The following is a 25,081-nucleotide window of genomic DNA, read 5'->3' as shown; positions in this document are numbered from 1 at the left end:
TTCCATCCATTTTTAACATTTATTTAGGTAGAAATGGGTTTCAATATTTCATATTGCTATATGCAAAAAAAAATTATTTCAGACATTGGTCGCCAAAGCTTTTTGTAGTTCATCTGTTTTGAAATATCAAGTCAGGTCAAATTACAGTTTTCAACAAAATAATATGTAGTGTTTTTGTCATTTCAAACTTTTCATCTATTTGTTTCTACTTTTTTGGTGACAATGGGCTTCCGTATCCAACATTTACTTGGTAAAAACTTCAGACATTGAAACTGAAAGTAAACAAAAGAACGCACATTCAAACTTGATAAACACTACAGCTGCTGGACAGAAGTGAACTGATGATTTTCTTCTGATGAAAATGATGAGGAAGTCTTTCGGTGAAAATGAACAGACACCAGATTATGTTTATTTTAACATGTCATGTTCATTGTTATCCCTGCTTTGTATCTTCATACTGTGCACATATACTATACTAAGTCCTTGTGGGGTCGTGCAATCAAAGCACCAATCGGTTTAATAAACACAATGTTACATTAGAGCGCTAGAGTGACTGTTCGGGACCACACGTGCATTTTACCCATTCACTCTCTAGATCTCACACAGCGCGCCTTTTGCGCACCCACTCCAGCACTCACACCCAGCACGCCTTTTTACGCACGCTGGATATTTGACTCCTCGGTCCTTGGCACGATGTCAAACGTCAGAAACCCAAATGATTCTATAGGAAGAGGTTGTGTGTGTCATTCATTCTGAGCTCATGAGAGGACCAGTCTGTTTCTAGTCGGGAGGGCGACATGACCAACTCATTAACGGTCACAGTGGAGTTTTTTAGACTTGCTCTCCACTTCTCATCCCAGTTACTGTAGATCTGAACAGGGCTCACTGTAGAACTTCTGGATTAACTTGAACTTCGTCGGTATTTTCGGATATTTCTATATTTGATTAATTTAAAACAGAGGGGATGGGGTTGTCTTTCCTCTACGCGCTCTGTATATGGATGACTTTTGTCTCCCCTTCGGTGGGAACAGGGTTTGTTTACCGCTTTCCAGGCATCACAGTGCAGCGGCAGCGCATCAAATCGGAACAGAGCGGCAGCAGTGGACCCCCAGGTACCGGGACCCGTACCCAACTCAGGTGAGAACAGCTGATAGGAAGCTTTTTCACTGATGTGCACTGATGTGAACTGAAATGCTACAGAGCTATTAAATGTATTATTAATCACTGATATTAATTGATTTATAAATTTTCTTATCACAACTTAGTGTTTAACATCCTCAATACTGTCAACGATTATGTTCAATTCCTTTCTTGTAGTGTTAATATTAAGAATGGAAACTCTCTTATGTGTGTTTTAGGAACTGGTGTCAGTACACTGTCTCCAAAACAGTGTCCTGTCAGGTGCACAATGGCTCTGAAACCACAGTGCAGAGAGTGTATCAGGGCTGCCGGTGGCCCGGACCCTGTTCCAAAGTCGTCAGGTACTGATCCCTCGCTGCCACCTTCTCCAGCCAAATCCTATCAGCTCCTTCTTTTGTTTGTGTTATTCACTGTTTATCATTCATGATGCCAGGGGCGGATTTAGTGTTTTGGGGGCCCACCAAAGTCCTTAATCCAATAAAGCCATCTGGGAAAAGTTATGTCCAGCGAACCAGGCTCTTATCAAAATGAATGAGGAGAGAGCCATACCCGCACTTTCATTGACCACCAAGAAATAACTGCACACAATTATCAGTCAAATCTAATGATTCGATCATTTGGTGACTTTGCTCCCAAAAAACTGTGTTAAATGTATTTTTTACAACATGTTATACTTCTATTATAGAGGCACCAAGTTTTGCTTGTGTCAAGTGAGTTTTTTTTCTCTCCTGTGTCACCAAGTGTTTGCTCTTCGTGGGAACTGCTGGGTTTCTAATATTGTATGATCTAAACTTTACTACGATAAAAGCCTTGAGATGAAGTATGTTGGGATTTGGCATCATACAAATAAAATTAACCAAATTGAAACAATGCAGCAATCTGATTTTGATATGTTTCCCATCTGGTTGTTATAAATCAGCCGACTGCCTAATTGGGGGGGAAGGGTGGGATATTTATCATTCAAAAAACATCTTCTGCATTCTGGAACTCCCCAATCAGGACTATTTAACTGGTTTGTCTCTCTCATCTAAAGTCTCTGTGTAACACTGGCAGGTAGAGACTCAGAAGCAGAGAAAAACTGTGGTGCACAGATGTGGGTTAAAAAGACTGTTGTCATACTGTCATACACAAAGAAAGAGTCCAAACAAGACAGGTAGAAACAGGCAATGAGCAAGCAACAATCCCAGGGAATCAAACAAATGGTAATATACACAGAGGTAGCATCGACTGTCTGACAGGTAACAATAGCCTGAGTACACAAAGGGTTTACTAGAGGGAAATACGGGGACAGGACATAGACAGGTAGAGGTGAAGAGGTGAAGTGGCGTCTCTTCCTGTGTGTTTGTGTTTCTGCATTTTACATTTCCCTGAAGTCAGTTTCCATTTGTTTTCTTTCCAGCTACAGGACCCTCATCCGACCGTCCTTCAAGGTCACCTACAAACAAGTCACCACACTGGAGTGGAGATGCTGTCCAGGCTTCCTGGGAGAAGAGTGTCGTGAAGGTGAGTTTCTCATCTCTGTTTTCTCTTCTTCTTCTTTCACATGATGCAACTTTCTGAAACAGAGGACCAGACTGTGAGAATCATTCTCTGTAGCACTGAAATAGAGGCCATGTGTTTTGCTCGGACCCATCTGTGTCTTTTTAGTAGCACCAGGCAGCTTTTCCCACATCAGAGCGTTTTTTTATGTTTGGTGGTGTGTAGTCGGGTAGTTTGCTAATCGTGCTTCTGTGCAGCTGTCGGCCTCTTGATGTGATTGTGACGTTGTTTTGAATTCAGGCTTAAAGTCTGCTTTGGATTACTAAAGAGAACTTGGATTGCAATAAAACAACAGTTGAAAGGGATCCTGTTTACCTTTTTCCATCTGTGCCTGGAAGGAGGAGGATTAAAATCAAAATTGTTCTCCTTCTGTCTCATGCTGTCTCTTTTATTTTATCATCATAGCTATCACAGTCAAAACTATAAAGGGGCTCAGTAGCCTCGGTACACTCCACCAAGGCCCAGCAGTCCCCTTAAATTCAACCAAGCTGCACCAAATTTCTCATCAGTTCCCTAAAAATGCCCGACCCTGGGAAAATGGTGAAAAACGCCCTATCTTACGGTGTTAAAGAAAGTGAAAAACTAAATTATCTGTCCCCTGATCCGGATCCTAATGAATTCTTTCCTGACCCATTCAGCATCCTTCCATTAAGTTTCATGGAAATCCATTAAGTCCAATAAGTTGTTTTTGTGTAACAAAGGGGTGAAAACATAAGAATGAATGGAAAAGGAACTTGTGAGCAACATCCAGCTGTGGATTGTAAAGTGGGAGGTATAGTCTGTGTTTAGGTGGTGGGCAGCTCAGCTCCTGGACAGAACCGACCGCAGACTCTGAGCCCAGTGAAGAGCAACATTTTCAGCCACCACAGTCAACATGAAGCCACAGAGTGGGAGGTGGATGGAGGTCTAATGTAGGGCTGCCTTCACTCTGCTGTTTATACACCGTGCATTCGGAAAGTATTCAGACGCCTTCACCTCTTCACCTCATGTTTTGTTGCAGCCTTAAATACGTCTTTATTTACCATCATCAATCTACACTCACTTCACCATAATGACCTGGATTGGAGTCTGTCATGATCTGCCCCTGTTAAGGACTTTTGAGACTTGTTACTGGTTTGTATTTGTATTTCACTTTAAAGGACTTTAAACTTAGTTTTCAGTTGTTTGGACCTTGATTTTATTATTTCCACTTTTACTTTGAAGATTCGGAAAGAATCTTCCGTGTGTATCTCTCACGGGATTTACTTAGATGTCCAATTTATCCTGTTTCCCGCTCCTGTGATTATCTGCCCCACCCTGATGTGTTATTTAGTCTCTGCGCTCCCAGTCCTCCTTGTCAGTTCCTCTGTTCGGTGAGTCCGTTAAGTTCCTGTTAACTCCTACTTGGTTCCCTGGTGTTTCCAGGTCTTGTTCCTGAGTTTTTTGCTAAAGTTTCTGTTTCCTGAGGTTTTTTGTCTTTGGATACCTGAGATCTTAGTACCTGCCACCAAATATCCTGTTTGCAACCACCTGCCTTGTCTGCACTTTGGGTCTAGTTAATCTTGGAATCTTTACAGAATTACTTCTGTGGGTAATTCAATTGACTGAGCATTATTTGGAAAGACACATCTCTGTCTAAGGTCTCACACCTGACAATGCACATCAGAGCAAAACCCAAGCCATGAGGTCAAAGGAACTTCCTGCAGATATCAAAGACAGGATTGTTTCGAGGCACAGATCTGGCAAAGGCTGCACAAAATCCTGAAACTTCCCAAGAGCCACAATGACCTCCAGTAATCCTTAAATGGAAGAAAATTGAAACGCGTAGGAGTTAACTGCCTGGAGAGAGAAACCCTGGCAAGAGAGGTGACCAAGAACCCAAAGGTCACTCTGGATGAGCTCCAGAAATCCTGTGTGAATGTGAGAGAAACCCCCAGAGAGAAGGTCTGAATAGTTATGTCAGTGTGTTTTTTTTAATAGAATTGGAAACATTTCTCAAATTCGGTTATGGGTATTGAGTTTAGATTGATGAGGGAGAATCGTTTTTATTTTTATTTTACCGTAAAGTTACCACACAACAAAATGTGAAATCAGTGAAGGAGTCTGAATTCTTTATAAAAATAGGCTTTATTGCTCAGAACCATACTCACATGCTGTCATTTAAAATGCAAAAATTGTTATTTTAAAATTCTTTAGTACACCCACCAACTTGGTAGTTTTTTTTTCGTGTTGGGAAATACAGCTGTTTTTGGAGGTAATTGAAAAAGTCTGGCACGGCCCCGTTCACCGTCGTCCAAGATTAACAGTTACCTCAATGAGCGAGTTGTGCCTATTGCTAATAATTACCACACCTTGTTCCATTTTGCAGAATTATTGGTTGTTGCACTTGGATGGGCAGGATCTACCATGAGTTCAGAAAACACTCCTTAATATTAAAGGAATAAACATAGACATTATTACAAAGCCGTTGGAAACCATTATTTGCCTGATGCTGGATATTATTCCTCACAAAGATTAACACACAGCCATATCCGCTGAGTCTGTAATGCAAGAGATTACGGTTCACTTGAGACCAAAGTGGTTGCAGGAGTGTGAAGAGGTAATCTGGCTGTTTATTTAACATTTGCTGAGATGTTTTTTGCACGTTCTAATGGCTATGGAGCAGGGGGGAAATCGCCTCCATATGGGGAGACAGAGGGCCAGGTTCCACTCAGCGAGGAGACCCTCAAGACAAAGGCTGATGTCAGAGATGCTCGGCCTCACACTGAGGAGGAGAGGGAGCGCTGGCAGGGGTCAGTGTGTCGGAGTTAGACAACGAGAGGACGCACGGAGGGGAGAAAGTTAGGACTCGTGCACAGAAACAACAAGGTGTTAGAGTTGGCGAGGCTCAGACAGCTGTGCAGCAACATGCTAAGAGGAGAAATGCAAAGAGAAAAGTGAAGTGTAATGAGGAGTGTGTTTGTCCCACAGGACTCCAGCTGCTACAAGCTGCCCAGACGGCAGCGGAGCAGAGAGCCGGTTCTGTGGGAAAGTGGCCCCACAGAGATTAATGACCATGACGCTCCTCCACCGGGTCTTTGTAACATACGTGACCGTGCTGAGATCACAACAGCCATGAAACAAAAACTGGTTCTCCTCATGTACATTCATCTGTGTACAACACAAAGAGGTCAGGCACAGCATCATATCAGGAATACCTTGGAAATAAAGGTCAATCCTACAATAAAAACATCAGAGAAGTTATACCACAAACCTTTTTCTGTGATTCTTTAGAGAATCTTTTGCTTTGAGTTCTTTAAAGTCCTCACATTTTAAGAGATCTGTTAAGGATCATCAATCTTCAAGTTTATATAAAAGAGTAATTTGGTATTTTGGAGCATTTCAAGGCCACTTTCATATGTGTCTGTTAAATATAAAACTGTATGGTCATTACACTGGACTTAGGTATACGTTGCGTTGACATTTGATGGAGATGGTGACAGATGCTTGGTGACAACACAATGTTCGCTATTGTAAACATTACTAAAGAGATTTACGGGGGGAAATATCCACAACCAGGTGAACATACATCAGATTAGTCCACACGAAGCCACGCTGCGGATTCACCACAGGAATCGAATGTCTTATTCACCGGCACAGATTGGGTGTGAATGGGAGGCGAAGGTACGCCACTGCTACATTTGCGTTTGTGTTAGCTTCTGATGTACGCCGCACAAACAACACGACGAAACAGAGCCACAATGCAGTTCGACAGACAATAGTGTCTCCCCATTTTAAAGTGAATCAGCGGTGTTTCAGTTGCATTTGCATCGGCATTATTCGGTTAGCTTAGCTTAGAAATGGTTCTGCACACAAACCATCATGACTTTTACACATTTTTGGATGTACAGGATGTAATTTATATAAAATAAAAGTGGCTGATGGGCAAATTTTGTTTTTTAAACCTTTGGTCAGAACCAGGCTCAGTGTTTCCATGTTTCCATACTTTATGCTAAGCTAAGCTAACCATCTTCTGGCTCTAATGTCTTGTACATTATAATAAACAGGCAGGAAAGTGGTATCAAATACTCACGGCAACAAAACAAATAAGTATTTTCCCCAACAAGTCAAACGTTTCCTGTAAGTGTGGATCATTTCGGTCAGTAACAGAATTCTCTGTCACGAGGCCAACACCGAACATGAAGCTTGAGTAGCAGAAAACTGTTGCCGCGTGGCTCGGGGCCAGATGTTTTATCAGAGCGAGCGAGGACAGCCTTAACCAATGAAGATGACATCACCTCTGGTTTTAGTTTGATGAGATTCTGGCTCCACTTCAGAGGCCCCTGAGGCCCTCGGAGATGTAGAGACAGGGCACATAAAGAAAGCTTGAGTCAGATTTTAAGTCTGTGTAAGCTGAGGAGTTCCTCCCACCTCTGCACGCACTCTCGTTTCCATTTTCCAAGCTCTGAATCGTTTTCTGCATGACACTGATGCCTTATTCTTTTGTTACCATTTAATCATTCTGAATTAATACATTGAATAGTGTTTCCCTTGATTCGGTTTTTTAGAGAAGGCTCACTACACAATAAAGGAGCTAAACTTGTAGTTGTAAAGGTTTTAGAATTCAACATTAATGCAACAGATGCTTCACAGCGCTATCAAAATGTTTACAGCTAATCAGTTTATCGACAAAAAAACTACTACTAAAAAACTGCCAACTGAATTATTAGCTTAGTTTTAAAAGCAAACTAGAATGGCACTATGAACACCCACCAAGTCTGCAACAGTTTATTTTATCAAGATAATTATTTGGATCTGCATCAAATTCACACTCTCATAAATATCACTCCCCTAAACATGATCCATAAATTTTTCTCTGAGAAGTCGACAACATTTTTTAGAAACGCCCTTGTCTCACAATGTTAAAGAAAAAGAAAAAAATTCCTGGATCTTCAGCCTGATACGGATCCGCACCAAACTTTTAATGGGTTCTTCCCTTGGGTGTTTTTTACGGAATCCTGCTAATAATCAAACAAAGATGAAAACGTAACCTCCTTGCCGACAATGCTAAACGCTGTCTCCTCCCAGCCTCTGAATTGGGAGGATTGCTGTTTCTCGTAATCTTAGTGAATCTAAGCTGAACATATTCACATGTTGGACTATTAATCACACAAAACAAGGAATTTGAATGCATCACATCTGGCTTTATGAAATTGCAACGGACATCTGCCACTGTTCTCACTCACTATTCATATAGAGCTTTTCAGTCTTGACCACTCAAGGCCCTTCACAGTACAGTTTGGCCATTCACCCATTCATACATACTAAGTGCAGGACTTTCTCTTACAAGCATTTATCACACAAGTTGGGGTTCAGTGTCTTGCCCAAGGACACTTCGGCATGTGGAATGGAGGAGCCAGGGATCGAAGCACTGACCCTCTGGTTAGTGGATGACCTCTCCTGAGCTACAGCCGTCTCCAACATACACCAAACATATGACACTGAGCTCTTGAAGCTGCAGAAATCTACAGAGGTAATGCTGTATTTTGAAATGTTCAATGAATCCCTCATTAATTCTACAGTGGCAGTGTTTTCTCAGTTGGTTTTGGCTTTTACAAGCCCTCTAGTGTTCCCTGTGTTTGTGTGTGACTCTTGACCCACTCAGAAGCGGCTTTTTATTCTGTCCTTTTACGGTTTAACCCTCTAACACTCAAGGCTGTGGCTAGACTCCATGCAGGGCCGAGCCGGTCACAAAGCCTGAATGTTTCTGTGTTTGCTAAATGGAAAGTAGGCGTTTTCTTCAACGCATTTTCGTTGACATCCTGACCCGTCAATAATTTTGACAGTCTGGTGTGTGCTGCTCTGCGTACAGTGCATCTCGACATTTACATTTTCACTTTCAGCAGAGTTGTGCTAACGCATGACGGCATGGAACACATTTGGAGAGAAATGTGTTCGTAATTTCCCCCGATGTTGGCCCTTGCACCCCCGCCGCCCTCCTCCTCCTCGCCGCTCCATCACAGCAGCACCCCAGCATCTATCTGCACACATGATCCCATTAACAAGAGGCATTGTGGGCTATGCCTGTGCATTGGGGAGGGGGGGTGTAATCTTAGAAGAATTAGTGCCAGAACCTCCTCCAATGAGAGGGGTAAGCTTTGAAGCTCAGGAAAAGGAGTTTAGCAGAGTTAAACGCAGGGTGTGCCAGGGCAGGATGTTTTTTTAGGTGGAGTTAATTATGGATTTCATTAAAAAAGTGAAAAGGTGGCTGAAAACTTTGAGTGTCATATGTTAATTTGTTAATGCTACAGCTGTGGACGTCACTGTTTCTCCTCTGCAGCTGGATGAGAAGGAAGTGAGGGAAGTTTGCTAAAACCCCACCGTTGGAAGGATTATCTTGAAAACCAGCTATATTATATATCATCCAGAAATACTTCTGTTTTTCCACTTGATCAAATCCTCTCTCACCCCGACGCGGACCTTTGCTCTTTTGCTTACTCTTGCCACCACTGGCCTCTTTATCTTCTGTGTTTTTTACTGCTTTCTACTTCCTCTGCCCCTTAGATTTCCCTCTCGCTTTTCCTCGGAGTAAGCGATAAAACAGAACCATATCCCACATGTGCTCTTCTAGTCCACAAGCTTTACAGCATGAGGATATGACTGATGTCTCTGTTACGTCCCTGCTTGTGCTCAAATATAGGTCAGACATTAACCTTTGACCTACTGGGAGCTGTAGTGGCTGTTCCTGGTCCTGGTCTGATCTGCCTGATGGATGACGCTCTCTGTTCATTCTCCTTCTGTGGGGGGTTTTCTTTTCTGTCACCACCTTATCGTGGAGTCTTCCCGTCTCTCAATGACATCTTCCCATTTGTCCCCCATGTCTTTCTGTCTGCAACTCCACACATCTGTTTATTCAAAGTTAAGCAGATAAAGTTCCTGAGGTCAAAGAGAGACAGAAGTTTCCACATCGGTCAGTGTGATCTGCAGGTTTGTGTTGTTTGTACTCTTGGTTGCTGCTGGGAAATCCCTGTGTGTGAACTTCGAGGTTGCATGACAAGTTTTGTGATTTATTTAGTTAAAGACCATCTTTGCAGTTGTGGCTTCATGGTCCATTATAAGACTTCAGGTCAGTTTATGCTCAAACGGAACTGGCTGGTACTGCATGTTGGATACACTGGAAGATGGAATGAAAAGGTGACATTGATTAAATATGAGGACGCAAGCACACGCACACGCACACGCACACGCACACGCACGCACACAAACACACAGTCTAAAGACATGCAGATTTAGGTTTATTAAAAACTCTGAATTGTCTGTAGGTGTCAATGGGAGCATGACTGGTTGTTTGTCTCTGTATCAAGGCTCCAGCTGCCTGTGACCCTCAAAGGATAATATATAGATGATGGATGGATGGATGTGGTGGGGGTGAATCATTCCACTGTCTATGTTTTGCTGGATATACTGGGGGCTCAAGGAGACCTCCATATTTCCAGTTTTGTCGTGGCATTCACGTGTCAATGTTTCTGATATATGACTTGTGAGCAGGGATATTCTGCTGCTCCTTTTTTCCTCTCTGTGTCTCCACCCTTTTCGTTCTCACCATTTCATTAGACACGGCTGCGGAACGACTGGCACCTCAAACGCATCGCCCTCGTTTCGGCCGATCACAGTGGCGTCGTCTCTCCTCACCAGATTTACGGAGCATCATCTCATAGCATGACGATGACTCCACGTCTGTGCAACAGCAGGGCCGTCCATCTCTCACTGTGACTGATGTGTTGAGAACATTGCAGCTTCAGAGCAGTAGCAGAGTGCTGTCTTGACTGAGAGGCCGGAAGGTGCAGGGTGATCTCATGAGTGGATGCATTTCCTGAGATATGAGGGAAGGACAGAGCTCTCAGATAAAAATGTTTGTCCCTGTAGCATGACCACGTCTGTTGAGGGGTGGCCCTTACTAAGCCAGTATTTCATTTTCTACCAAATAATGACATTAAAGCTGCTTTCAGACATGGAGAGGAGTCCAGACATTTCTCTGAAATTTTCCAGAGGGGCTTGTATGTGAAAATGCAAATTTTCTAGTCAGAGACATTTTTCAGAACATTTCCTGCCAGCCCCCTTGTGCAATGTGCAGAAAATGCCAAATGCGAGTCCATGTGAAAGTACAGCAGGTTTTTCTCCAGGAAAATTCACAGTGAGCGAGTTGACGTGTTGATGACAGACGAAGAACTGGAAGAATACAAATATCTCAGGGTGAAGGTTTTGGTGATAATGTCCGACGTCTGTCTTGATGTGCTGTATTCAAAAACACTCAATTTCCGCCATTGAATTCATGGGTTGTGTCCTGCCTCCCGACAGTGTCCTGTTGTGAACACGTCTGACCCACACAATCTCTTCCATATATGAAAGGCAAACTCCAGAAAATGTCGGGACCCAATTTTTCTGACATTTTCACCAGTTCGTGCCTAAAAATGGCTCATGTATCAAATATAAAGGAAAATTCTTTAACCTGCTAATTCTTTGCATTTCTTACTTGCAAAGTGTTGAGTTTATATAAATAGTGTGTGGCCTGTCAACTGGCATCATGGCGAGAAATACTTAATGGTCCCTCTGTGGACAAGTAGACATCTTGGTTTTCAAACAGGGTTTCGTTCACCCTCCTCCACCAGCCACCGCAGTCAAAGTGGGTGTGTGATTTAGTGAGGGAGAGAGTTTGTGACATTGTATGTGAGTCTGCCTGTGCATATGTTTGTGTGGGTGTGTGGGTGTGTATTCTGTGCCAGCTGTTTTTCATGCCAGCAAGAGCTGACCACTTGCTGGCTGGGGCCGACACACAACAGGGTCCTGGGATGCAGCCAGCTGTCAGAGGGTGTCTGTGGTCTGAATGCACAAAAAACACACACACACACACTCTGGGCACAGTCGTGTGTGTGTGTATCTTGGAGATGTAACAGTGTCTCATAAGAATGTCCAAGAAGATGTTTCAATTTATAATTTTTTTCTCTCCTCCCAAGCAAGTTTTTAACAACAATTAAAATGACTGTGTGTCCCCATACGCTATGGGGACTTACCCATAAGTCCAACATTACATTTTAAAGTAAAGAGATGCTTTATGTTTAACGTTAATGTTAGTTTAATTTTAGGGTAAGGGGCAAGGGAATGCATTACACCAATGATTGTCCTATCTAAGATAGATATACAAGGTTGTGGGAGTGTGTGTGTGTGTGAGCAGGTGATTTCTTTGATCCACATCCAGCTCTATTGTAGGAAATGTAGCTGTCTCGACAGACGATGCCTGCAGTCTGACTCACACTCTTGCCAAGTTATCCCTGTTCTGTCTTGTACCACGATCACTAATGATGACTCGTCAAACAGGTCGGTGCTTTCATAGTTTCCTGCGCTGACACATGCTCATTGTTTTGGCTCATGCAATGTTCTAATGAAGATTTATCTACACAGAGCTTCTTATCTTATTGACACCGTGTGCTTTGCCTGGAGGGAGTTTGATCTGAGCCGTTCCAAGTTTTCTCTCAACCCTCGACAGCCGAGCATATGACTAACATCAGCTTTGTTTCTGTACCTTGTTATTTATGGTCGTGTAATCCATTTACGCGGTGCATTATCCAGCAAACTGATATTTTTATGGCATTTAACTGCATTTTATGAGATTTTGTCGTGTAAATGGAAAAAACCTGAACAGATGTAATACTTGTCCTGGCATCATTTTCAAGCAACTTTTCATGAAGATCAGTTTTAGCATCTGAATATTTCACATAACTTCTCAAACACATGTGTCCTTCCCTTTGGGGCAGAAACCGTTCGATATTCTCTCTGTTTATTTTGCTTCCCACTAAAGACAACATGATTCTGATTCTTTCCCATGAGCTGAGAGCAGTCCAAGAAAAATAACCCGGTCTTATGTTGCCATGGTGTAATTATGGATCCAAACAGACTCTATAACCGCGGTCCCGTTCTAAACATCGGCTCAAGCACAGCGGAAGTTTGGTTTTCTAAACCAACATAATTAAATTCCAACTGCAGGAACAGAAATCCCTCCCGCCACATATAGAAAATGAAATGCAGTTGTTTTGCTCTGGTTCACATTTATGGTGGATAGACTTAACTCTGGTGTTCTGTTCTGTGGTGTGTGTTTATGACATAATAAGATATGACTGGATTATTTCTGGATCTCTCTGGACCAGCGATGGAGATGGAACAAGTTATCTTGTTAGGAGTGAGTAACGGAGCTATAGAAGTTTCCTTTTTAGGCCTGAGGAGCAGAATCCATCACAGATGAGGAAGAGATGTGAGATTTCCCTGTCAACTGACTCACAGCAAAGCAGCTACAAGGCATTTTAAAAGTAGAAGTACTTCACAGCCAGTTCTCTGAGGCTTGTTGAAATGGTGAGTGAAAGTGGGTGTAAACCAAAAAATACCCTGACTGTCTCTAAAATAACTTCATTCATTCATTCATTTATTCATTCATTCATTCTCTACTCCCTGTAAAATACGTTTACAAGTTTACTCAATGGTGCAGTAAATTGAGATTTCAGACACGAACTCCAAATAATTGGGTACAGACATTTTCCGGGGTGGCATGTTCATAACCACATTCAGGTGAGGGGAGGCACCTGGACAGAACGCGCAGAAGGCAGGACATGATGTATAAATCCTTCTGCAGAAGGCACAGTGTTTAAAGCACATCGGCACTGGGGTTGTCCCTTATCGTCAAAAGCTCTCGAATTATCTTGTCTTTCCAAGTTGACATCATTGTCTGCGTCTCCCGCATGTATCGGATCTATTTTTCATCCTGACATATTTGCTTCCTCCAGTTTTGTGTCCCCCGCGAATCAAAAACTTTGCCAACGTGTCAACTCAATCGCTTTGAATTCTCTGAACTTGGTGCTGTGTTCTCACGTGGCCTCACTGTGATAGTCTGACGACATTTTACTCTGAAAAAGTTCTGGAAAATGTCCAGAGCAAAATGACTTGGACATTTGTGTTCTCACATACAAAACCTCCAGAAAATGACCATGCTAACCATCATAGCCTCAGTTCAGCTCACGAAACACGGCTGTTAGCATGCTAATCACCAACTACAGCTGAGGTTGATTATATTATTTTGCTTGTTTTGAACCAAGTGAATTTTTCACACGATGGTGTTTGATGAAGGATCTTCAAAGTCGTTGCATCCTGGGAAAAATACCAAAGGACCAAATTTTACGACAACCCACCCAGGCCTAGTTATTAAATATTTCAATCTGCACCAAAGTGGTGGACCGACCAACCCACATATAAACTGGCATTGCGATCCACTGAGTCACACCACTAATTTAACTCAAACTAAAGCTAAACACATCATCACAAGATCACACTTGGAACTCATCGCAGATTGATGTAGTGTACATGTGTCAGAGGGTGGAGGCTTCCTCTGGATCCATGATGAATAACATGAAGGCCCATCAGCTCATCAGCCCTCTCACATAGCGGAGCCGGAGATTGCCCACAGACCTGCTGTGGTGCTGTGTGTGGCTTCGACGTCCTTGCTGGAGTCGCTGGGGAAACCTCGGTGCAGTCAGTCACAACAAAGCAGCTCATGTGGGGTCATTTTGGTCCCGGCGGTTGAACAGCCCTCAGCATTTGGGCTGATGAAACCCGAGGAATGTGCGTTTGGGGTTGAGCTGTTGATTGTTGTTTCTGTCCGTGGCTGCACTCCAGGACGAGATGTTCAAGATGTTGATGAAACAAGGCATTCAGAAACCTCACCCACACAGTCTGATAGACCGCTGGACTGGATGTAGATGATTATAGACACACAGACACGGTACAGACATTCACGCCGGCCTATTTCAGTGAGGCAGAAACCTCAGAGGCTGCCGTTAGTGCCCTGTGCGTCGCGGTTGGAGACGATGATTTTGGCAGGCCCCAGCCATTTGGGTCATTTTGTTGTTAGTTAGTTATTTATGAGCACCAGTTGTTCCTCATTCTGTTTCCCTGCTATGACCGCAATGTGGGTGGGTCCCATCATTGGGACGGACAGCTGACATTCCACAGTTCCTATGGGCCATGGACCAGAGGAAAAACTCAGATTTAGAACAAATACAGGGTTTTTCATTCTGTATTGTTATTCTGTATTTTGGATTCTGGGTTACAGCTCACATAAACGAACCACAATTGCTGCACAGCGTGTCTTCGGGTATATGTGGTTTAGTGGTCGCTAGAATGGTATAATTTGGGAGAGAGATGACCAAAGTTTTCAAAACAGACTTAAATAACAGAATGTAACTGGCAAACAGGAATTTCAAAAAGGGACATATTGTTTTAGAGGGTACTAACGGCAAAAAGGAAGAAATGTGAAATAATAAAAATTGTCCAAAACCAACATCTCGATACCTTCATTTGCGGCACTCGTTCCCAAACCCATGGATTTATATTGAAAACAAACCTTTAAAGCTTTAATAATCCAAGCAAACATATAGAGTTTAAATTTCGAGAAAGGCAAAGTAATTATTAGACTTGACACTGAAGATTATTCAAAGAGGAGTAAATAGTGACTTTGTCCCGGACCATTTTCATCAGTGGAGCAACACACGTGTGGTGCACTGCTGAGTATTCATAGCATCATAAATCTTTTTAGGAAACACATCACTGGTTGTTTTTGTTTGTTGGAGGTCTTTAGCAGAGAGGAATAATGTCAAAGTTTGGATACACACACAACACTTGTCTTTGATTGTCGCTTGGTTTGGTTCTGTGGTTGGTTTTCATTGGACAAGAATACACAGAATAAACACAGAATATATTACCAGTCTGTAAGGGGCGATTTAGTGCTGTAATAACAAACTTTAAACTTTAAAGTAGATACATAAATTATAAATGGTGCAATTAAATCTCATTTTGTAGGAATATGAGTGTATGTGAGTGTGTTTTTTTGTGTTTCCATGAGCTTTACACAGTTAATGTGTTTGGGTTTGGTACCTGGAGGTGGATGTGAGCGTGGGCATATAGGCCATCGCTGTGAGTGGGCGCACCGATAGAAAACCTGCTGAGTCAGGAGGTTAGGAGACAAGCAGGTGTGCATCGACTGTGTGTGTGTGTTTGTGTGTGTGTGAGAGAGGGACAGAGAGAGAGAGAGACAGAGAGCATGTGTCAGCAAGAGATAAACTTTAATGAGAGGTCTAATAATATTTATTCTGTGTGTGTGAGTGACGTGATTTACTGTAAGATGGAATTCCTAATAAATTCTTGGGGCTGGTTTGATGGGTATTGTTCCTGTTTATGTTAGCTCGACCTGCTCAGCGTGAGATACCAGTGATGGTGCCAGGAATGAAAGAGAGGAAACAGAAATGAAAGAGACGGAGGCAGAGGAAAAGACAGACAGAAGTAAAAAGTGGCAGCCTGTATGCCTCCTGTAATGTGGAGACCAAACATGTTCTTGTCTGTGGTTCTTTCTTACAGAGTGTATGAACTGTACCAGCTTCACTGACATGAACAGCCGACTTCATGCAGTTGAATCCAAGGTAAAGAAGATCCCCAGTACAACCATTTTTACACATAGGATTTTTAAGATATTTAATTGAGGTCCGATGTGTCTGGAATCTGCTGTTGTTCCAGATCAGGCTGTTAGAAGAGGGACGTCCTTCACTGCCGACAGCCAACAGTTTACCAGAGGGCTCAACGAACAATGAGGTGGACACACCTCAACCAACTCCTATTGGACCCCCGTCACACCTGCCGCCAGGTGCCAACACATCCCGAAACATTTATTTTTAATTACATGTGCGAATGAATGAACAGTAAATGCACGAATTCGAATTTGAAAAAATTAAAGCTACAGAAGTTGAGATAACGATTTATAATCCGTAGTATGAGTTTAACTTCCAGCCTTCCACATTTCCATGTAATTCAAAACAATCAAGTGTCTTTAATTAAACCCCTCCCCACCCCTTTCCAACGCCTCCTGTTTGTCAAAAATATTTATAACATTGTCTTTTTTATTTTTGCTATACTTTCTTGCTTTTTTGATGGACTGCTCCTTGATATAAATTTAAACTGAATGATTATTAGAATTATACACTTGACTCTGACTGTCTTCTCTTTTCTTTGGAGTACCAGGAAGCATTGGGCCTCAAGGGCCCATTGGACCCCCAGGACTTCCTGGTTCTGCTGGACCTCAGGGTTTGGCTGGAAGCCCAGGCCTTCCTGGACCCAGCGGTAAACCATCATCAGAACTTTAAGTCTCATCTGCAGTTTTAAAGATGGATACTTGTGACAGTTGGGACTTAAACATTACAAATTAATTATGTTTTTTTGTTTTTGTTGCTGCTCAGGACCGAAAGGGGACAGAGGTCTACCTGGGGATGGAGGTCTAACGGGCCCTCCTGGTCCACCGGGTCCTCCGGGGCCAAGCTCCACTCCCGTCCGAGTGAGAGGGGATGTCTTTCAGGTCGATGACCAAGGTGAGCAGACTGTTCCAATCCAAATGTAATCTCTCAAATCAAATCCCAGGTGAATTTAAATGATATTTTAACAGAAACAGATCTTAGCCACATGGTTAATTTTTGGCCCAAAAACAAAAGCATTCAGACTCTGAATGGCTTAAATTGATGCCAGAACCTCAGGTCTATTTTCACAGCTCCTCCTACAATGAATCATGTGTTTCATCAGTTTCAAACCCTCACATATCTCATGCAAATGTCCGTCCTGTTCATTCCTTGCAAACGTTTTGACAGGCAGAACACGAACATTGGCCAAACTGCTGTCTATGCATGGAAAATAACTTAGGGGGGGGGGGGGGGGGGGCACAGGTGGAAGCACAGAGAAAGAAGCAGACTTTAGCTGTTATCAAGTGTTTAAGTGCGCATATGGGTCTCTCCAGCTTTTAGTGACTGACTTCAGTCCGTAATGGAGAGAGTATTGTTTCTTTTCCCAAGGAAGGCTGGCTTAGATTTAGTTTAATAGTTTCCGTGTGTTCGGCTGCGGCTGTGCCACTGTTTACTGCAACCTCACTTAACACCACCACCTACAACAGAGCCAGATCCAAGCATATAAATCAGAAGATTAACCCAGGAGCTGAATAAGTCAGGAAAAATATGTTAAGGCATTTTCTCATCCATCATATCCAGTTTAATATAACTTGCTTCCTTCTCTACTCCAGTCCTGCAGAGAGCACTGAACACAAGGATGAAACTCATGCAGGGAGTTTAAAGCTGTTTTCAGACATGCACTGAACTCCAGACATTTTCCTGAACTTTTCTGGATGGGCTGTATATGAGAACGCAAATGCCCAGCGTCAGTTGTTCTCAACATCTTCTTGCAATTTTCCGGAGGGGCTGCATGCGAGAGGTTTGTTCGAGTGAGCCGATTGGAGAATACAGCTGGATAATGTCCAGAAAATTCACAACGAGTGAGTGGACGTATTGATGATGTTTCTAACACATGGCAGATGCAAAACTGGAAAAAGGTGCAATACACATAGAAGACACAGACAAAGATTTCAACTAAAGACAATGAGTTTTAGAGCTTTTGGCAATACGGGCGATACAAGGTTTAGTTCTAAACAAAATGTACAGACCCAATTTTTCCGGAGTTCATGTCTGAAAACAGCTTTAATGATCATAGATTTCTTAATGTTTGTAAAGATCATCTTGAAATGTTGACATTTCAACCCATGATACTCAGTAGTCAACATAATTACATGAGTACTCAGTGCTTATCGGTCGGACCCATCTTCAAACTCCAGCTTCATTTCGATATTAATTATATCTGTAACATGTTGTGACTTCTTCTTGAGCTGTGTTGACAGAGTCTGTCCACGGACAAACAAACGTATAGACTCCTGCTCAAACCTGCCTTTATGTTTACTCCTGCTACAGTAGGTGTTTACAGTGAACATTAACCCCAACCTGAACCTAAAGGCCAAACTTGTTTTCACTCACCATTGTCATTACATCTTTATGGATTGGATTATTGGTAGTGACGCTCTGATTGGTGATGAGGGTTTGGAGCAGGTGACTGACAGCGAAAAACCCAATTACAGACGGAAGTCCCTCCATTTGATCCAGTCTAGTACCGACAGTGAAGTTTGATATCAAGTCTATGTAAATTTTAGCCAGACTGTATCCTGGCACACGTGGATGCTTGGGCTTCTCTGTGGGTGCTCGAGCCGCGGAGCACCCACAGAGTCGACACCTATGCCACCACCACATTGAGAAGATGTAAGAACAAACCCATGTTCTAAAATGAGTTGAGCGCCGTGGTTTTACCACATGGAGGCAGTAGAAGTCTGTGCTGTAATCATTACCTCACAGAAGACTTCTGGCTCTGATTAAGCTTTTGGCTGGCTCTGCCTTTCTGAGCCCGGGACTGTGTCTGCGGGTCTGGAACTATGTAGATTTGGGTCTGTGGGACCGTGTAAGCTGAGGGGGGCCAACTGGCTGTAAATCAGACCTAATTTGTTAGCTGTCAGCACAACAGTCTGCGTTTTGGGGAACAGGCCGTGGCCCGCAGCCAAAACGCCGGGCTGGCTATGAATGAGGGAGTAGATAGTCTGCCACTCATGTGGAGTTTCTTGGGGAGGGAGCCAGACTCGAGGAGACTGTAACATTAGAAAATTAGTTCCAGATAGAAATGTGTTCCTTCTAGACCCAGTCTGTGGACTGTAACAGGCTCATCTCTGCACAGGGGGAAGACTGACCCCGAGCATATGGTAAAGTGGAGAGGAAGTGGAAGTGTGGCGGGGTTTCAAACAGAATTTATTCTTACAAGCATATTTAAAAATATCCTACATGCTGAGAACAAAGCATAACTTCCACTTTTGTTCATGTTTTCTTATCGTGTCCGAGCATTTACTGCTCCATTAACTGGGACCTCCTTCAGATGGAGCAGCTGTTCCTGTCCATCACTGTCACTGCAGATTGAATTCTCCTGTCGACTGCTGATGAAACTCAGACTGTTGACCCTTAATGTCTTCACTCTTCTGTCGGCCTCAGAAAAGAGTTCAGCTAACAGTATGTAGGTGTATGGATAAAGGAAACAACATGGAATGATGTGCCAAGGATGTACAGTCACAAAAACAGTCTGTAACTTCAACATGGATACAGAGCTTGTTTCTTGTATTTTACATCATCTATCCATGTGTGTTTACCATCTCCTCAGTTACCCTCAGTTGGATATTGTATTTAATGTTTTTCATATTTGTCTTCCCAGTCCACATTATCTTTTGTGCAAATGTTTAAATAAACTTTCAGTTTAAACTTCTGTTTTTGTTTTTCCCAGAGGAGATCCACACACCTCCCCCTGCTCCTCAGATCATAGTCGGGCCACCCGGTCCAACGGGTGCCTCCGGCCCCTCAGGTATGGATATAAGATGTTTCTAATCCCCATGTTAGGAGAACACGCCCCGTAAATCGCACCATGTTCTCAGTCTAACACAGTTTGTGAAACATAACTTCAGGGTTTCGACCTTTTCAACCTCCTTTGGAAAGTCAAGCACTGCTTTAATACTCAAAACCAAGAGAGACGTGGTCATTTAAAGGAGCAAGTGAAAGCAGAGGAGATAAAAACATTTTTTTTATTATTATTATGCAGCAATAACTTCATTCACCCATTTTCTGAGAAATCAAGGAAAATGTTGAAAAACTCCATATTACACAATGTTATAGAAAGTGAAAAAATATTCCTGGATCCGCCCCCTGATCCAGATCCATACTAAAATTGAGTGGGTTCTTTCCAGACCCTTACCACATCCTTCCACCAAGTTTCCTGATAATCTGTCCTGTAGTTTTCACTTAATCCTATCAGACAAACAAATGAAAACATAACTGTCTTTGCAGAGGTATTAATAAAGCTGGGTTAAATTGACTGAACTGAACTTGATGTTTTTTGTGAATGACATCAGGACCAAGAGGACCTGCAGGGTTACCGGGCCTGCCTGGACAAGACGTGAGTAGCTGTCACTGCGGGCTGATTGCTGATCAATAAAAACATGAATGCAAATGCAACATCATTTACACATGCGCTTCTGTTTATCTGACATAAGGGCAAGGAAGGCCTCCGAGGCAAGCTTGGAGATCTGGGGCCTAGAGGAGATCCAGGACAAAGGGTGAGGTCGCTTTAGAAAACCTTCCTCATTGTTGGATTAGCAGGCCGGCTGAACATATTTGATTCTGCTGAACTTTCAGATGCTTTTTGTTCTACGTTTTGTAAATTGCCTTTGCTGTCATGCAATCCTAAACACATTAAAGGTGAGCGAGCTACTCTTCAAAGACTCACTCCGAGCTGTGACTAATCCCCCTCTGTCTCTCTCGTCCAAGGCCAGGCCTCACTAATCAGGGTAGCCATGCCGGGTCCCCTCTGTAGTTGGCTCTCTCGTGGGCCTCCGTCTTTAAACCTGATCCCCTTCCTCGACTAGCATGATTTAAGATTGGAGGTCTGGTGAAGAGGCAGATTAGCACGGGGGATAAAGAATGCGAGACGGTAAAGTGTGTATGTGAGCAGGGGTCTAAATTATTTTTATGTCCTTCCTCTACCAGGGGATTCCAGGTGTAGCAGGCGAGTATGGTCTACCTGTGAGTATAAGGTTATGGTGTTTCATAAAACATGCACATACACACACACACACACACACACACACACACACACACACACACACACACACACACACACACACACACACACACACACACACACACATACACAAAGCGGTAATGACAACATTATTGTACTCTGTTTCACAGGGAGCACCGGGGCCAAAAGGAGAGCCAGGAGCAGGCTTGAATGAGGTAAGAGACGATGGTTTTTTTTTTCTTGTTTCCTGCTGAGCTCATTTGAAAAATGATCCTAAATAAACATGATGGTGTTGATCAGGGAGAGGCCATGCAGCAGCTCAGAGAGGCCCTGAAGATCCTGGCCGAGCGGGTCTTGATCCTGGAGCACATGATCGGCATTCACGGTGAGGAGAAAAACAAAAATGGAGGAATGTGTTGTTATTATCCTCTATAGATGATGAAGGAATCATCTGATTATCTGGCAAAAGCTTGGCGTTTACAACTCTCACGTCCGTCTGTCACATGTAAAGCTACATCCAGCAGCCAATTAGCTTAGAAAGGTGTATTTAAAGCTCACCAGGTAATAGACTATATCTAATTTAGAACTAAGAGGGACAGTCTTTTAATTAGCAGCCAGTTGATTATAAATTAATCTGAATATTTTCTTGTTTGTTTACTCTTCTATGATCTTAAAACTGTAATTTGAAATCCAATAAAAAGTCCCTATAGCATCTGGTTCTCTTTCTACTTTTGGCTGACGTTCAAAAGACCAAACAATTAATTGATTAATCAAAAAAATAATTGTTGTATGGATGAAGCTACAACATGTTTATTAGTGAGCTGTAAAGGTGCTGGTTGGTGCAGTTTGTTTCCTTCAGACTGAGCCAGGCCTCTTGTTTACAGTCATTACACTAAACTAACCACCCCTTGGCTCTGCAGCTCCATTCAAACAAATGTGATATCAATCCTCTCATCTTACTCGCCACCAGGAAACAAACAAGCGTATTTCCCTTTTGAAGAAGAGTACTGTCTCCACTCACTCTTCTCCTTTGTTATGTCTTTCTTGTCTTTAAACAGACATCTCTGAAGGATCTGGATTTGGAAACATTTTGGACCCACTCTCTTTCTCTTCCATAAAGACCAAACGTCTTCAGCCCGTTCAAACCACCCCTCAATCTCCAGCGCTGGTGGGGAGACAAAGACGATCCCCCCTTTAAGAGTCCATTGTCTAATTCTGTACATGTGGTCTTGCGTGTGAGAGATGTTGCAAATTTTGCTGAAAGTTTTGTTCATGTAATTTTCCCTTGTGACTTAACATTTTGGAATTTATTTTTGTCTAATTGTCTTAGTACTGTTGTGAAAATGAAGTTCTATGAGATGTTGAGCATTTCAAACACAGGAAAGGCTTCTTTGAGCCTTTTTCGTTCGGTTACTGCTGGATCTTAGTCTACACAACCTTAGCAGCCGCACTTACACGGTGTTTTACTATGAAATATAATCTCATAAAGTGTTATGAGCGTTTTGGCGTCATTCTTTCCTCTGATAAATGCCTGTTCCCCGAGCGCTGGATCCAAACTGTAGTACTGTTAAGTGTCGAACACATTCTTGGAACAACCTCGGGGTTAGTCCTGCGTTAGCTTGTCAAACATACTTCTTCCTCTTCTCCGTCCGTCTCTCTTGCTGCGCTCTGCCTTGTTAAAGCTGAGGTAAGACATGACAAGCTGCCAAGAAGATCTGCTTAACATAACGTTCGGTGAAATGAATCGCATCTGGAGGGCGCACATCTGGAAAGCAAAAGGAAGGGATGCTGAAACAGTTACGCTTTGGCCTGGAAACCTCAAACCCTGCTCAGCTGCAGCGCACCTTCTTGTGAACTGGCTGACAGAGCACTAAACCTGACAGGATCCCATTGACTTCTTCATAAACTGCCGCTGAGATGTGTTTTCCAAACTGTTGAGATTGTTGTATAATAAGTCTCTGGGAGGCCGAGCCTGTCGGTCTCTGAATAATAAATGATTGGCACAATGTTTGTTTTCTCCATTACAAGGTTCATATGTTAATACGTATTGTTTAGCATTATTACGCTTTCTCCCTTTCTTTCAAGGGTGTATCATGGGAAGAATGTTACCACTCGTATTTCCGTTCATATGGAGCTACAGCCTGGAGCTTGCAAACTTAGCTTAGCCTAAAGACTGAAAACAAGGAGAAACAGCCAGCCTGCCTCTGTTGGAAGCATAGACTGTATATAGAAATGGAAAGAGACTCCAGGTCCTGAAAGTGAAGCCAATGCGGTAAGGCCTGAAACCTGTACTCTCTCAAATAGCCAGCCCAACTGCACTTCTCGCAAAAAGAAGTCTACCTGAAAATGACCATACTTATCTCTTACTTTATGACGCCAGTAAACATTGTCACAGTCTATAAGCTTAACTAAACTAATCCTGCTACAAACAATACCAAACTCAACAGCTAAATTAGCTAATACAGGATATTTATCTGGTGTTTTGCTAGTGTTAGTTAGTTATACTCTAAGATGAGATCCTTTTCTGTTGAACGCTAACGCCACAAAATCACTGTACACAAGAGAAACTGCAGCACATGACAGATTGCGGCACATGACCACCTGTAAAACCACAACATGTGCTTTTTACACAATGGTGTTTGTCCGAATTAATATAACATTATAATGAGTGATCTTTAGAGGTGGAAGTAGGTGGATTGTTCTGCTTATTTGGGCTGCGCCAGCTAGGCTAGCCATTTCCCCATTTCCAGTCTTTACGCTAAGCTAAGCTTTACCTCCGACAAGCACAGCTAAGCAAAAAAGGTGATAGTAGGGGGATTTTATTACTTTTGGACAGAGCCAGGCTTGGTGTTTCCCCACAGTCATAGTCAAAAAGTGAACAAACCTATTTCTGTTGTTCAGTTTCTGGGGTTATCCCATTTAATAACAAGTCTAATGAAGGCCTTCCTATTAAATGTGTTTGTTGTGTTTTGTGCACGTTTCATTTCCTTGACAGTGTTCCGGTGTGATGTTGTTAAATTTGTAAAGCAATGTACTCAGCAGATATTCATCTGTGTTGATAGCCAAAGAAAGATTAAAGCCTCAACAACAAAGGGATTTCAGTTCATCGTCACAGCTTAATTGTATATAATTACATTATAATTACATTCACACATCCTGTACGGGACACCTTCACAGCGTGGAGAGACTATTTACAGGCAGAAGCTTCACTGCTGCTCCTCCTCCTCTTCGTCTTCCTCCTTCTACTCTCTTTCATCCATCTCTTGTTCTTCTGTTCTCTTTTGTCCTCTCTGTGGGTGATCACATAACACAGGTCCGTGTAGTCGAGGATACTGGGGGGGGGGGGGGGGGGGGGGGGGGGGGGGGCCGTTAGTAAACATCTGATTTACCTGCAGGCAAACAGGTAGAGGATTGATTGCACCTTCCTTGAAAATAGAAAAAAAGAAATCCACAGCTTTTCTGACGAGGGGAGCTGTCAGGCTTGCAGAGGGGGGGTCATGCACGCTCCCACATCTACACACAAAAACAGAGCTGGCTTTTGCCATTCAATTATCTCATCAGAACCGGGAGATAAGTGCGGTTATGTATCAATGTCATATATTTCACTCTGGCCTCTTTATGCATCCTTTCATCTGCGCTATGCCTGCCTGTTTCTGTCTTTTCCCCTCCTCCCCCTCCTCCCCCCCCCCCCCCCCCCCCCCCTCCTCCCCTGTCTGTCTCTCTCCTCTTGTTTTTCCTGTCTACTGAACAGAGACATGTTGATATGAGGCCCGCTTTGCACAGCCACAAGGGAACAAGTCTCTGGAGTTTTTTGATCAGCTGCAAGATCAGACATGTCCTCGGCTCCCTCGTGTACACTCCGGTGCCTGATCATGCAGCA

At 42.9% G+C, this 25,081-nt stretch overlaps 1 protein-coding gene across 2 annotated transcripts; it reads left to right on the top strand.

The window, feature by feature from the left end:
- Positions 1-641: 641 nt before the first annotated feature.
- LOC117773336 (collagen alpha-1(XXVI) chain) lies at positions 642-23,207 on the top strand. 2 transcript variants are annotated; one of them, XM_034605159.1, is made up of 14 exons: positions 642-1,137; positions 1,359-1,481; positions 2,540-2,643; positions 16,093-16,154; positions 16,249-16,375; positions 16,744-16,848; positions 16,965-17,093; positions 19,912-19,989; positions 20,534-20,577; positions 20,675-20,737; positions 21,168-21,203; positions 21,372-21,416; positions 21,502-21,586; positions 22,260-23,207. In XM_034605159.1, exons 1-14 carry the CDS (start codon positions 965-967, stop codon positions 22,397-22,399), a joined length of 1,314 nt encoding a protein of 437 aa, XP_034461050.1. In that variant the 5' UTR covers positions 642-964; the 3' UTR covers positions 22,400-23,207. The 2 variants fall into 2 exon arrangements, with proteins under 2 accessions (XP_034461050.1, XP_034461051.1); XM_034605160.1 differs by having other exon boundaries at positions 643-1,137; positions 16,750-16,848.
- Positions 23,208-25,081: the final 1,874 nt, after the last annotated feature.

This window comes from Hippoglossus hippoglossus, chromosome 13 (genome assembly GCF_009819705.1).
Source record: "Hippoglossus hippoglossus isolate fHipHip1 chromosome 13, fHipHip1.pri, whole genome shotgun sequence".
NCBI lineage: Eukaryota > Metazoa > Chordata > Actinopteri > Pleuronectiformes > Pleuronectidae > Hippoglossus > Hippoglossus hippoglossus.
The sequence above is the reverse complement of the archived record's forward strand: the minus strand, read 5'-3'. Positions and strand labels throughout refer to the sequence as shown.

Coding starts and splice junctions, on each gene's coding strand:
- LOC117773336 (XM_034605159.1), top strand. CDS start 965: ATGGGGTTGTCTTTCCTCTACGCGCTCTGTATATGGATGACTTTTGTC. Junction 16,849..16,964: donor AGGCCTTCCTGGACCCAGCG/GTAAACCATCAT, acceptor GTTGCTGCTCAG/GACCGAAAGGGGACAGAGGT. Junction 21,587..22,259: donor GCACATGATCGGCATTCACG/GTGAGGAGAAAA, acceptor GTCTTTAAACAG/ACATCTCTGAAGGATCTGGA.